The sequence below is a fragment of the Ascaphus truei genome, chromosome 16 (genome assembly GCF_040206685.1).
Source record: "Ascaphus truei isolate aAscTru1 chromosome 16, aAscTru1.hap1, whole genome shotgun sequence".
In the NCBI taxonomy this organism is placed as follows: domain Eukaryota; kingdom Metazoa; phylum Chordata; class Amphibia; order Anura; family Ascaphidae; genus Ascaphus; species Ascaphus truei.
The window spans coordinates 38,691,763-38,707,512 of record NC_134498.1 but is presented as its reverse complement, the minus strand read 5'-3'; the positions used below and the strand labels follow the sequence as shown (position 1 = coordinate 38,707,512).

Genomic DNA, 15,750 nt, shown 5'->3' with positions numbered 1-15,750 from the left:
TGAGGACTTACTTGCATGGACAGCTCGCTTCAGGCCATGCCACAACATTTCAATGGGGTTTAGGTCAGAACTTTGACTAGGCCATTATAAACGCAGAATTTCTTCTTCTGCAGCCGTTCTTTTGTAGATCTGCTTGTATGTTTTGGAACATTGTTTTGCTGCATCACCCAATTTCACTTAAGCTTCAGCTCACGGACGAATGGCCCGACATTCTCCTCTCGAATCTTCTGATACAATGCAGAATTCATTGTAATATCAATGATAAGGTTGTGTAGAAAGCCAGTGCATCAGAAAAAACAAATCCTGTTTGGCATAATAAACTGAGGTTTAGGATAAACTCCTTCAATGTAAGCATATAGCATAACGAAGCCCTAATAGGGTTAGGGGACTAGTACCTAATGCCAGCGGCACCATAAATAAATAGTACAGACCAACGTCCCATATATCAGAGAAAAAAGGGGTACAGCGACCAACAAAGTGAACTCATTCAGTTTCTCCTGGAGTATCCAATCTCAGAATCTTCATAGGCTGCAATCTCCCAGGTGATGACAGGAACAAGTAGAAAAATAAGGAAGTGCACTGCCCAAAGTAACAGGAGGAGGCTCATGGTTTTAAGCAACAAAAAATAGATTTATTACATAAAAAGTTGACAAAAGGGTCCCCCCTAGGCCACAGCAGGGGTCCACCAACTAGTTTCAGGCAAAAATGCCTTATTTTTCTACTAATATCAATGATAGCAAGCCGTCCAGGTCCTGAGGCAGCAAAGCAACCCCAAATATCACACTCCCACAACCATGCCTGACGGTTGGGATGAGGTTCTTCTGTGCGATCGTCGTTTTGGGTTTCGCATTGAGGCTAAAAAGTTCAACCTTCGACTTGTCTGTCTACAGAACATTGTTCCAGAAGTCTTGTGGATCATCTGTGTGCTCTTTGGCGAACTTCAAATGGGCAGCAATATTATTTTTGCAGAGCACTGGTTACCTCCTGGCTATCCTTCCGTGAACACCATTCTTGTTCAGTCTTTTTATGATAGTCATTAGCCAAGGTGAGAGTGGCCTGCAGATCCTTGGATGTTACTCTGGGGTTCTTTGTAACTTCCTGGATGATTTGCCGCTTTGTTCTTGGAGAGATTTTGGTAGGACGACTTGGGTAGGGTGACTGTGGTCTTAACTTTCTCCATTTGTCTGACATTGTGCATTGGTGGAGCATCACTGCTATACTGATTTTTTTATTCTTCCAGAGGACATCAGTGGCTACAAGATTTTTCATTCAGACTTTCATGCAAGCCAAACACACCCTATAAACACTTAGCACTGATGTACAAAGCAGCATATCCATTTTCAGAGGCAATAAAAAAAATTTTCCTTTGGAATCTGCCAAGATGGCCTTTGGAAACCGACTGAGCCCTCGATTGAGCCACCTGTACTGAAGCAGGGATATCCTGACAACCTGACCTGTTGGTGGCCCTTGAGGACTGTAGTTGGCCACTCCTGTTCTAAATTGGAAGACTTCTTTCCTGTGGTCTCAGTTTGTCTTAAACATACACTGTGATTATCCTCCCTCCCCCATTGTACTGCACTATGGAATATGTGGGCGCCATACAAATTAAAGGACTGGAGTTGGCCACCCCTGGCATAGTGGATAGTTTTGCAAAGCTCTAATAGAAATCCATGCAATTCAGTGATGATCCATGCAGTCCTGTCTCTGACTGTATCCAGTTCAGTAACCTAATAGCATGGGAAAACACAGTGTTTAAAAACTCCCGTTACTCTTCTCATTCAGGGCTTTCAAAATCTGGAGTTACTTTTACAAAAACATGCAATTTTAGCATAAACCTGTGCCCTCTCGGTGAACATTTGTTTTCGGCTCGGGCATACAGTAGTTTTCAGACATGTATTTATAAATACATACATGTATTTAATGTACAATCTTGCGTTATATATAGTATGTGGGCTCCCACAAGCTGTTTTACTAAAAAAGTGCAGAGCTTCAGCTAACGCTCTAAATTTCTAGAATTACAACTTTTTTGGTTCCAAAATATATTTTATGCACTAAGAGTGACGCTATAAAAAGCATGAACACACATACAGTACACAGCATATTTGTCATCGTCCTTGCTGTTGCAGTCTTAAAGGAGCAATTCATATGCTTTTTATTTATTTATTATTTTTTAACATAGGTTTGAAGTATGGGGTCTCAAGCTGAACCTCATTAATTTCAGCTCCGGGGACCCCCTGCTTCCCGAGATACAGACCTCCAAAGGGGGTGCCGGTTTCTCAGCAAAGTTTAAAGCTCCCGCGTCAAATTGGAAGCCGAACCTGATGATGTCACGGCTTCCTAGTGGCTTTGAAACTCCGCCATTACCCTACTAGCCCAGCGGAGCATTTGCTGGCACCCCCCTGTGGAGATCTGTATCTTTGGAAGCAGGGAGTCCCCAGAAAAATGAATGGGACGAGCTTCAGAGACCCCCTGATTTAAACTCCGTTTCAAATGAATCCTTCAGTCAGGGCAACACAGTAGTTGCAATGTATCCTTAAATTACTATGCGAACGTTATCTATTGTTGCAGTTTGCAGATCAAACTGCTGGGAACATTGGCAACAAACTATCACAAACAGGAAAGTGTTACAAAGATTGTGCACTGCTGGGGAGCCTGTAATAGAAATCAAAGGATGTTCGATATATTAAAACCCATTAAAAATGGCTTTAAGAGTTGAATTTAAAAGAAAAAGATAGTAAGTGTTATCGAATACACCCGAACTAATTTTTTTCCTCGCCACACATGTAGGATATTGCATGGATTGCTCCATTTAAACACACTGCAGTGCAGTTTTTCAGACTCTGGCATGGAAGAGGTTACATTGTAGTCTTATTCCATCACATGATACAGACACTTGAAAGTTACAGTAGGTGTGTGTTTCTTGGGTGTCTGTGTGCGGAGGATGCTTTTCTCTGTGGTTATGTGGGCCAGTGAAACGTGGGAATGTCTCAGAGCTGCAGATTAACATGAACACTGGCGAATCAATGCAGGGCTCGTTGACTGAGCAGGTTCAGACTACTGTAGTTCCTATTTCGCAGTGCTGTGGTAATGGAAGCAGCTGCAGCAGCACGGCCACTGCTCACCTTCCAGTGGCAATTTTTAAGCACCTCACAACAGCAAACATTTCATATTTCATCAATGCTTCCCTGACGATAGGAAGACGGAGATAATTATTGCAGCTTGCACAAGAGATGGCAGAAGCAAATCCCCCAAGAGGCATGATGAGGTTCCGAAGGAATGCGGTAAGGGCTCTGCCTGCAGTCTTTCTAGCACATCCCAAGTTCAAATGCAGGATTGCTGCAGCAAGTACAGTGCCCTAGCACAAACTGCTGAACAGGGCTGTACAGAACACACACACTGCAGGCTTCCATTCTGCAGTCACCAATGGAAGTTTGTCCATTATGCAATTATGCAACGCAGCACTCTTGAGTATTAGCAGATTTAGCTGCATTAAAATTGTGTTATGGTTACATTGCAGGATCTATTCTCATGGACAGATACATTTATATTTGGCCTACATAAAGGATAAGGCTCTGTTTCTTTTTGTTTACAGGTTGATTGAATTTATGTATTTTATTCCTGTAGAAAAAGCTTTAAATGGGCCATTAGCTCACTTATTCGGAAAGTTACATAACTGGAGGTATAATGCAGTATTCTACGAAGGTGTAAATGTAGAAACAAGTAGTAATCCTTCCAGGGATGTAAGTGCTTAATATGATTTTTTTTTGGGGGGGGGGGTGTGTTGTGACATTACTACCAAAAGAGCACTTATTTAAAATGCATCCTTTTTATATTCCAGTAGTGTTATAATTTCAAATGTATAAATTACAAGGGTTAAAATAATACCATTCGTAAACGATCCCAAAAATTAGTTTGAAACTGAATTTTGACAGTCAATTACTGTTAAATTATGCGGTTTTAATTGGAGGTACAGTACAGCTATGCTGTTCTAGTGACAGTGTATACAAGGTTCAATGTTCTGCTAATGCAAAAGTAAGGTCATCTCTAATACTCTAAAGTCATATACTTGGTTTCCCGTCCAGACACTTTTAGGTTAGTATGAGGTACCCAATAAAAGCTGGATGAGTACCCATGTTTTTACACAGTGTTTTTCAACAGGGGTTCCCAGGAACCCTTGGGTTCCCTGCAATTTTCAGGACATTTGAAAATTGTACTAATTTCAGAAGAATTTACAGTGCAACGGATTTCAGACGCGCTATTAGAGAGGGTTTGGGGTTCCTTACAATGCATCTGATCTCAGGCACGCTATTAGAGAGGGTTGGGGTTCCTTACAATGCATCTGATCTCAGGCACGCTATTAGAGAGGGTTGGGGTTCCTCAGAATGTCACAATATAGTGATAAGGTTCCTTAACCAAAAAATAAAAGTTAAAAAACACTGGTCTAACACACAACTTACTGTACTACTAGGAAATACATTGCTCTAGTTCTGTGCCCAAATCTGTCCAGTAAATAAATAGTGACACTTCTGTATCATTTTGAAAGTTCTCATAAAAGATCAAGATTTCAATTGTACTAACACAATACATTATTTTTGTACCACACCATCATCATACTTAAAAAATCAGACACATTGTAGTTTTGTGCATGATGATTCTATTTACATACAGTTCTTCATGTGAATGCCACCTTGTTTAGCAGATCACCTTGGTTGCAAACTCTCATTCTTGTTCACTGACCTTATCTATATCAGGAGTTTTGAGATGCACATGGACTGATCCGTGCTCGGTTAGCCACAACCGATGCCTTGGCAGTGATTTTCAGTACAGAGGATAATGAGTAGATGTTGGCCATTGCATTCATGGATGATTCCTAACTTGTCGTGCTATTTAAAGTAAAGAAATAATGAATTAAAGTGTTACTATTGGAAACGCTGAAAGCTGTGTCTTCGCTATTGTTGCAGGACCTGCTGTTTGTCAGTAAACTCAAAGGCCCATATTCAACATAAGGTGATAAAGCATAGAATCCTGAAGTGAATATGGGCCAAATGAAGTTATGTTACCATATGGCTATTTGAACTACAAATCAGGCCTCTTTGTGATTTTCAGAGGCACTATCACAGTTTAATGAATAATCTCTCCCCCCCTCCCCCACCCCCAAATAAAACCCTTAACTATTCATCCCACGGGCAGTACAAAGGACTCTGGGCCATCCCTTAAGGTTGGAGGAAAGGAAATTTCACCAATAACAAAGGAAAGGGTTCTTTACAGTAAGGGCAGTTAAAATGTGGAATTCATTACCCATGGAGACTGTGATGGCAGATACAATAGATTTGTTCAAAAAAAGGTTGGACATCTTTTTAGATGGGAAAGGTATACAGGGATATACCAAATAAGTATACATGGGAAGGATGTTGATCCAGGGATTAATCCGATTGCCAATTCTTGGAGTCAGGAAGGAATTAATTTTTCCCCTTAATGGGGTTTTTTGTTTGCCTTCCTCTGGATCAATAAGTAAGTATAGATATAGAATAAAGTATCTGTTGTCTAAATTTAGCATAGGTTGAACTTGATGGACGCATGTCATTTTTCAACCTCATCTACTATGTAACTATGTATGTAAATGGGATATGGATGGACCAGGATTGTCTGAACAGTTGGGCTCACTAATGAGTATTGCTCACTCGCCTACTCATGATGTGGGGGGGAGGGGTTGTCCAGAGACGAGGCACTCACGCTTAAGTCGTTTAAAGGTTGATCAAGTGTGCACACTTGTCCGGGTATCAGCAGAAGCAGCACATCAGATAGAAGAAAACAGGACAGACACTCCAAGTTACAAAAGGTGAAGATTTATTCTGAGAATACATTTTCAACTTTTGTAACTTTGAGTGCATGTCCAGTTTCTATCTATCTATCTATCTATCTATCTATCTATCTATCTATCTATCTATCTATCTATCTATCTATCTATCTATCTATCTATCTATCTATCACACTATATCAACTAATGTATGTTCAAATAACCTGGTTTATTCAGAGAGATTAGCTTCCCCTTCATTTGCTATATACAAACAGCCTGTGCTTGATAGATATACACACAGATATACACATAGATATACACCTTGTGCTTGATAGATAGATATACACATTGTGCTTGATAGATATACACATAGATATACACCTTGTGCTTGATAGATATGCACACAGATATACACCTTGTGCTTGATAGATATACAGATAGATATACACCTTGTGCTTGATAGATATAGACACTGTGCTTGAAAAATCATTTTATATGCACACAGTGCATGATGGAATCTTGTCCAAATCCAAAAGCACATCGTAATTCTTATCTTAATTATTTACTTACAATTTAGTCCTTATACTGTACTTGTGCATACTTACTTGTTTTTACATACATACTCGGTACGTAATGTTTATATTCCCAACATACTGTAAGAGTTTATTTCTAAAAAATGTTACAGTCATTATCAATTTGTAAATGAACATTGAAGCCAAAGCTCATTAACAATAAAAATGACTATTGTACAATTTGTTTCAGAACTCGTTTCCTGGAAACTTGCACCTGGTTTTGGTTCTCCGACCCACTGGCTTTTTCCAGCGCACCTTCAGTGACATAGGATTCCGTTTTAGTCAGGAGGATTTCATACTGAAATTACCGGTAATACTCCTTTATTGACATTACAATGTTATTTTACGTGGCGGGGGGGGGGGGGGGCTACAATTTTCAAACTGCTATATTGCTTTAAATATGGTAGACATAATATAGGGCAGGGGTGGCCAACTCGTGTCCTCAAGGGACACCAACAGGTCAGGTGTTTTGGACACCCCTGCTTCAGCACAGTTGGCTCAATCACTGGCTCAGTCTTCGAACTTAGATATCGAAAATATGTCCCAATGGAAAGTTTTAATCTAACAAAAAGATTTGTAAGCATTGAAAAAAAAAAAAAAACAGGTCCCAGAAGACTAGTAACCATCAATACTGGTCAACCCACTGTTGGAGGTTTCCATTTCTGCTTTATACAAGGTTCCTCTGTAATGCCGGCTGTAGTAATCATATCCCTACAGTACAACCTCCCTTTATACCAGCCTGGCACAAGCACCGAGTCATTACGATTGCAACCAAAGAGAAAAATATAGATATTTTTTTTTCTTGGCCCTACTAAAATCTTAATGTTTAATATAGTATTTAATCTGGGAATTTTGGCACGATTTGATCATGTGAGACGTCGTACATCTTGTACGTACGACACACCCAGATTCCAGCTGCTGTTGTATTTGTCAGCTGGAGGCTTCTCTCGTTTGATTTCTTTGAGCTTCGGTGCCATTAGTATTTTTGCATTCAAATATAGTACTTTCAATTTGGTCACTGGGAAATAAAGATGCCTGTAACAATTGGTGGTTTCTATATTTCTTCTGCTTAACAATGATAATATGCCGCACACCACAATCAAACAATGCATTCAATATTACCGGTGCTGCTGGTTCAAGGGGTACCTGTCCTGGTAATCCATATCTGAACAATTGATAAGGGAGATCCAACGCACAACGGATTTGCTCAATAGAAAATGTATTGTTTCACACACACACGATCGAAACGGTATTACAGACATCTTTATTTTATAGTTTATCAATAGTTCTATATTTCTTCTGGCATTTTTCTTTTCTTACAATTCCAACCACGAAGGAAAATTTTGCGCTGGCCGTGAAGGAAATCGCTCAGATGCTGTCTTTAGTATTAAGTTGTGATTGATTATAATTTCCCTTTGTTCTTACCAGTGCATTCTTATACAGGGGTCCCGGTTGTTGTAACTTTGCCAGAGACATGTGCTTCTTGGAGTCTGAGAAATGGTTCTTCTGCTCTTCCAGGTTGTTATGCTCAGCTCTGCTTCTGATTTGCTAAAGTATATTGATGAAAAACAATTGACACCCGAGTTTGGAGGCACGCTGGAGTATCGTCACTGTGACTGGGTTATCTTCAGAACAGTATGTTTTTTATGCATTATTTATGATTGTGGGTATGAACAGAAAAGGTAGCAGTCATATATGTAATTTATTGGTTTCTCAATCAGCTCTTGCATCTTAGAAATGTTTCCGTGTCAGATTCGGCATGGAATGTACCGGTTGCTGAAGGACAAGAGGGCCCTCGCCATGCTGTACTCCACACTGAAAACTCTTGACTAGCCATGACTATCCCCACCAACCACAAAAATCATGAACACAAATATTTGGTGACGCAAGGCCACAGATTTATAAAATAAAACTGCCACTTGTGAGCACATTCACACTTGTGAGCACATTCACACATATCAGACAGGTCTACAACTCTGCTTTTCTCCATTATCTCTTAGCGTACAATGCTTCCACTGCAGCCAGGGAGTCTGGGTAATGACATGCAAATGAGCACTCTGTGTGACCTTTTGCTTCATCTCCACTTTAACATGGAGCCCTAGAAGCTTATGCCCACCGTATTACACAGCTTCTCAGCACAGCCTGGGATAAAGACGTGTGTAGCCAGTAACCTTTAGCTTTATTAAATAAACACAGAACAGCATGTGAAGGATTTTGTCCAGGCTGTAACAACAACTCCAGAGCCCACCCCCTATCCATGACTCGTGACCCCCTTTGCAGCACAAATAACGGCAAACTACAAGGGAAATTATTCCCATTCATTTTATAACAATAGTTATAAGGCGCAGCCTTGCAGCCATCTAAACAGTCAGCCGTGACAAAAAAAGATACATATTAATAATGCAATATATAAATGTTGTATATGTATTAGATACAAAACACAATATATATATATATATATATATATATATATATATATATATATATATATATATATATATATATATATATATATACATACATACATACATACATATATATACACGCACACACACATTATGTAGATATAATAAATAAATATGCATTTTTGAGGGAGGGGGCCGCACAGTGACCAACTGACACGAACCTGACCCTGCTTTTCGTGGCAGACAGGTAAATATAACCCCATCTATAACTTGGAAGGGGCGATGGGAGGAGGGCCAGGGTCAGACAGTTATGAAGACCGTGGGTTTTAATGCCTTAACCCCACCATTCCATGTTCTACACTTATTTCAGGGCCCCATAAAATATAAAAACATAAAGAAAAAGTTGTGGTTGGACATTTATTATTATTCATGTTTTAAACCATTAGGTTCTTTCAAAAAGGATCAGAGGAGCGCAGCTTGCAGCCATGAAAATAAAGAACATCACATAGTACAGCAATGTTTAAATGTGATTTAAATGATAGTGTAAGGCTCACAAAGGACTACTCACATTGAAGCAGTCATCCAACTTATGGGGTGGATGGTCCCTGTGATAGATGCAGCAACTGCCAGCAGACAATCTCTGCCAGGAGTTCGCGTCACTTCCGGCGCGTCATGGAACTCCGGCGCTTGCTAGTAATGATGCGTTCTTGATCTTTTCCTCGGAGTATTGGCTGACAGTCCTGATGAAGCCGTGCGTAACGGCAAAACGCGTTGAGTGTCCTGTCAGCCAATACTCTGAGGAAAAGATCAAGAACGCATCTTTACTAGCAAGCGCCGGAGTTCCATGACGCGCCGGAAGTGACGCGAACTCCTGGCAGAGATTATCTGCTGGCAGTTGCTGCATCTATCACAGGGACCATCCACCCCATAAGTTGGATGACTGCTCAGTTCTGGCTGCTTCAATGTGAGTAGTCCTTTTTGGAAAGAATTGAACGTACAAGACTTCTGAAACAGTCTCCCACCAAGGGTTGAGTGTGTCTGCTAAGCCTCTTCATTGATATTCACATTATAGATCACTATAGATTGTCACTTGTATTTTGTTATTTATACACCGTCACTGATATCATATACTTTTTGGCACTAATTAATTTTACGTATATGCACTAAGTTTGGGTTTTTGTTAGAGCGCTATCGAGCGCCTTTTTTCCCGTTAAACCATTAGGTGTCAGAGCAGGCAAATTGCACAATGTGTTGTCTAATGTCTTTAAAGCTGTAATCCAAGCTGGCGGTTTCTCTTTTTATCATTATTTTATACATAGGATTGAAGCAGGGGGGTTCCGGACCTGGACTCCATACCTTTCAGCTCTGGCGACCCTTTGCTTCCGGAGATACTTACCTCCGTAAGGGGTGCCGGTAGCCGCTCCGGCTGAGCTAACCAGGGTTCACGTAACGACAATCTTTTCAAAGCTCCCATGCCCTGTGGGCCAATAGGAAACCATGATGTCATCCGGTGCCGCTTCCTATTGGCTCACGTGTTGCAGGAGCTTTAAACTTGCAGGAGATACCAGCACCCCATTTAGAGTTCTGTATATCTGGAATAAGAGGGCCCCCCGCAGCTGCAATGAATGGGGGTCTGCTCCGGAGACCCCCCCCCCTGCTTCAATCCTATGTAAACAAAACAAAAAAAAACCAGTTTGGATTGCTCCTTTAAGACTCCAATGGTAGAGAAGAACTTGAACTACAGTACAGTGCCACACACCCAGATTCCAGCTGTTTGCTTGTCAGCTGGAGACTTCTCCTGTTTTATTGCTTGAGGGTCGGTGCCATTAGTATTTTTAGATTCAAATATACTGTAGTGCTTTCAATTTGGTCACTGGTAAAGAGGCTGGAGAAAATAAAGGCAAAACAATTTTGGTTTATCTATTTCTTCCGTCATTTTTTTCCCCCTTTCTTCGAATTCCAACCAGGCTATCGAAAGCTTTGCGCTTACGGTGAAGGAAATCGCTCAGATGCTGCAGTCTTTCGGCACAGAGTTGGCTGAGACAGAGTTACCCAGCGACATGTATTCAATTGAGCATATTCTAGCAAATCGCACTGAGAAATATTGCCAGTTGAAGGTATGTGCAATTGGATTTTATGTTGACAGATTACTGTAACACATCGACCAGCAGTAGCCTTACTTTTTCATACACATGCTGTAGTTCTAGAGAAAATGACTGGGGTTTAAGATAAAAACCAAAGAGCGCTATCCTCTACTGAACCAAAGCATCTTTATTTTATATTTATATACTTAGATTTATATTTTCTTATGTTTTAGCACAGTTATAATTGTATTAGTTAATGCTGATTTTTCTGTTTATTATGTGTCTATTTGTATAACTTGTTACATTATTATTCCCTCTACTGTATTGTCTCTTTTAAAAGTGCTGAGCATTATATAAATAAAAATATACATAATTACCTATATTCATACAGATAGATCTCTGAAATTCTTTAAAAGAGCATTGATTTACAGTAATAACAAAACTCCTATTTTCAGAGCTGTATGCGCTGTTCCCAATGTAAGTTTTAAGTGACTCATAAACCCCATTCTCTCTGATTTTTGTATAGGGAGAGATTACATTAGTATTGAAAGAGGCTGACTTACTTCTGAACAATCTTGAACGGCCGAGCTCCAGTTCGGCGGATGAAGAACAGATCTGTGTGAAACACACAGACTGCGAAACTGTGAACAGGTACATCCAATATAACAACAGAGAAGAAGCCTCAGTGCTACATCCAATATAACAACAGAGAAGAAGCCTCAGTGCTACATCCAATATAACAACAGAGAAGAAGCCTCAGTGCTATATCCAATATTACAAATGATATTGTTAAATACTGATCAGTGTTTCTTTACATAAGTGAGGGTCATTTAGGTAATTTTTTTGGCCAAAGCATTATAAGCTGGCAAACAATGCCATGGTATCCCCCCTTTTTGCAAGTCCTAACACTTCCTGCAAACGCTCTCATAACCTCTCTAAAGGAGGGAGAACTGTCTTAATAGACGGGTCATACACAGGTGCATAACAAGATATGCTATTTAAAAGTGGTATGAGGGAGCGTAAAACCAGGGAGGAGGGGGTCACAGACCTCAAAAAAATTGTTACTATTTGAAATTTACAAACATGCATAAGCCCCTGCAAACTCAGAACCCGAACCCACCACACCATGTATATTTGTGCCAAAAGGAGTGCTGCTGAGATTGTGACCTCATGTACAATATTTAAGAAAAGACCAGAAGCAGCATCACCATCACCCGCTGCTGCTGCTTCACTCCCCTCAGCACTATCACCTGCTGCTGCGTCCCTCACCTCAGCACTATCACCTGCTGCTGCGTCCCTCACCTCAGCACTATCACCTCCTGCTGTGTCCCTCACCTCAGCACTATCACCTGCTGCTGCGTCCCTCACCTCAGCACTATCACCTCCTGCTGTGTCACTCACCTCAGCACTATCACCTGCTGCTGCGTCCCTCACCTCAGCACTATCACCTCCTGCTGTGTCACTCACCTCAGCACTATCACCTCCTGCTGTGTCACTCACCTCAGCACTATCACCTCCTGCTGTGTCACTCACCTCAGCACTATCACCTGCTGCTGTGTCACTCACCTCAGCACTATCACCTGCTGCTGTGTCACTCACCTCAGCACTATCACCTGCTGCTGTGTCACTCACCTCAGCACTATCACCTCCTGCTGTGTCACTCACCTCAGCACTATCACCTCCTGCTGTGTCACTCACCTCAGCGCTATCACCTGCTGCTGTGTCACTCACCTCAGCACTATCACCTGCTGCTGTGTCACTCACCTCAGCACTATCACCTGCTACTGTGTCACTCACCTCAGCACTATTACCTGCTGCTGTGTCACTCATCTCAACACTATCACCTGTTGCTGCGTCACTCACCTCAGCACTATCACCTGCTGCTACTTCCCTCACCTCAGCACTATCACCTGTTGCTGCGTCACTCACCTCAGCACTATCACCTGCTGCTGCGTCACTCACCTCAGCACTATCACCTGCTGCTTGTTCCCTTCGTTGAATCATTCAGAAACCGGAACCAGCACACGCCATCAGGAAAAAGTTTTTTTACTGTGGGAGCTGGCAAACTCAAATTCGCCACACTTTCATGGCCAATTCGCCATTGACGAAAGGGGTTGCCGACCTCGAGTATAGTGGTTCTGAGCTTGCAGGGACTGTGTGTATTTGTACACATCCAATATAACCATGAATAGTTCCAACAGTGAAAAAAAAGGTAAGATTCGACTTGTATTATTATGTTAAACCAATTCATTTTGAAGCAAGTCCTTGGCATTTCCCTTTTGAAAGTCCCATTCTGCATTATAGGAAGTTACTGAGGCAGGTTCATATTGTTTACAAGAAGGAGTGTGAGAGAGACAGGGTTTACAGATAACAATATAACGTTGACAAGTTGTAGAAGGAGATGAAATGAGATGTTAGGCACTTGGAGTGAATAGAAAAAAAAATTAATGTATTTGTCGTGAGATATTAAATAGCAAGAAACGATTCGTGCAGTAAATGAACCAGTGACTCCAACACTGAATTGAATGGTTGTAATGAGCCCTTATAGTCTGTGACTAACAGCAAATATATTGTAAGTTTGTATTCATTTTTAACATACTAACACGGCAGTTCTACATACCCTACATAGGGTAGCGCAAACTTTTCCCTGTGTGCACCCCTGCCTGCTCTTCTCAGCGCCTCGCACGCACTCCCCCCCCCCCCACTCTCGACCCCGGTGCCAAATGACACACTAGGTAGTGTGACATCACGTTGCCATGATAACGTGATGGCACGTGACCCCGTGGCATCATTTGACGCCGGGTTACCAGGACGACGCGTCGCTGAAGGGAAGGTAAGTGTGTTACAGAGGCCTCGCGTGGTCCCCCGGCATTTAATTAAAATTCCTGGGGGGAGAGCGCTGGACCTCTATAACTGCTGCGCCACCCCAGAAAATCTAGCGCCCCCCAGTTTGCGCACTGCTGCTGTATGTAATGGTGTATAGAGAAACCGCACTGGTCCCTTCATCCTGTGACTTTCTAAGAAGAGACAGGTGAAGTTTCAAAAGCAACGTATATATTATTAAATCTGATAAAGACACACGTATTGTATGTGTATCTTAATTTATATAGTGTAATCGGCACTTTACAAAAGAGAGAACGCCAAACAAGGAAATATAATAGAATATAATAAGCGCAACAAAGTCAGACAATAGGAAAGGAAATTCCTGCCCCGGAGAGCTTACAATCTAAATATTGTAAGTAACATTAACCAATCACAACATGGCAGCAGTACAGAATACGGTATTACACACACACACAGATTGCAGTGACAAATCGAAGAGTGACCGGAGGTTTGTGTATCCTTTGTCATAGCTTGCTCCCTCCTACTGTGTCAGAGTAATTAATAATGGTTCTGAGACGACTTACAACAGTTTTCTATTCTTTTAATGTATTTCAAAATGGCAAATGTCAGAATCACTGCTTTTAAACGTCCTCGTCTGTTATGTAGTGAAGAACAATACTTTGCCAAATATTGGTTTGCAGATTCCTGCAGCACTCATGGAAAATGACATTGGGTGCCCTTGATAAATACTGTAATGCTGCCACCATGGTCTCTCTTTATATGTTAACATTTTCTTAAGGTTGCTGGCCCAGTTACATGAAATGGAAACGGCATTTGATGGGTTTTGGGAGAAGCACCAGCTGAAAATGGAGCAATATTTAGAACTGTTGAAGTTTGAGCAAAATTTCCAAGAGGTACGGTAAGGACTTGCTGCATGCTTAAGTTTAATAGGATATTGATGGAATTCAGTTTAATTACAATTACTTTAATGTTATAGGGACTTAGAAATAAGATCAAACAGAACTATAGTATTGTATAAAATCATATGGATTAAAATCTTGGAACAAATGAATATTATATACAGTGTACTAAACATTTTCGACACACACATAAACATACATTGGGACTTGAATGGTGCCGGATTGTTGGATATTCCAGAATATTGGATATAACTCCTAGCAAAATCCCAAGACACTTTAACTTCACCTTTTTCAATTTTATACATGTAACCCTTCCTGCCCCGCTTTCTATGGCAGTTACATCGGTGTGGTGTGTATATGAGTACTCGGCATAGTTTATTTTGACTCGGGGTGCTGGTACTTGGGCGAGCACATGGCCTGCATATGGGACAAGGGTTAATGCTCACGCTCGCAAGTGCTCCCACTTTTCACCACCACAGAGGTCCCTCAAATGGACAATATGTCCTTTTCATGACAAGGGTTAATACACAACTGGCAAGCTGCCCCACTCTTCACCTTCGCAAAGGTCCCTCAAATGAGTTAGCATCTCCCCTAAATCTGTCCCAATATACAGTACCACCATCATGAACAGCACACAAGTGGGCACATGACTTAGATATGAAACCAGTGTTTATACACACGACTATTCTAGCAAACTCACCTTTTTGCCTGCGCAAGATACCTCCAGTGAGTTAATATTAACCACTTACTCAATTGCAGTTATATCTATACACTTCCACCACCTGGGGTATTCAAAAAAGGGATGTCAAATTAATTTGCGAGGGCCCCAGGTCCCTATGTATTATAGAAAAAAACTATGCACTTTAACACACTAAAAATCTGTTGCAGCTAAACATGTCTGAAAACATAAATACTCTCTCCAGAGTGTGCAACAGTTCATTCGGAGCCCAAAGCATTACACATATATATATATATATATATATATATATATATATACATACATACATACACACACAGTGCTTAGGTTACAGAAAAAGGATTATGAAAACATACAATTAAAAATAAATGCAGAACAGCTTCTTAAAATAAAAGGGTAAAACATAAAAGAAAACTTATACATTACCCAATGCCATAGATTTTCCCCAGATA

The 15,750-nt window shown here is 40.9% G+C and overlaps 1 protein-coding gene across 2 annotated transcripts in view; it reads left to right on the top strand.

Moving 5' to 3' along the window:
- MCF2 (MCF.2 cell line derived transforming sequence) overlaps positions 1-15,750 on the top strand; it is a 64,256-nt gene that overhangs the window by 21,254 nt on the left and 27,252 nt on the right. For both annotated transcript variants that reach the window (XR_012788403.1, XM_075573249.1), the window contains exons 5-9: positions 6,560-6,679; positions 7,888-8,004; positions 10,742-10,891; positions 11,385-11,509; positions 14,481-14,595. Coding sequence is in view for 1 of the 2 variants with exons in the window: in XM_075573249.1 (XP_075429364.1) it covers positions 6,560-6,679; positions 7,888-8,004; positions 10,742-10,891; positions 11,385-11,509; positions 14,481-14,595 (627 nt within the window). In the remaining variant the exon portion in view is untranslated. The remainder of the gene's footprint in view (positions 1-6,559; positions 6,680-7,887; positions 8,005-10,741; positions 10,892-11,384; positions 11,510-14,480; positions 14,596-15,750) is intronic.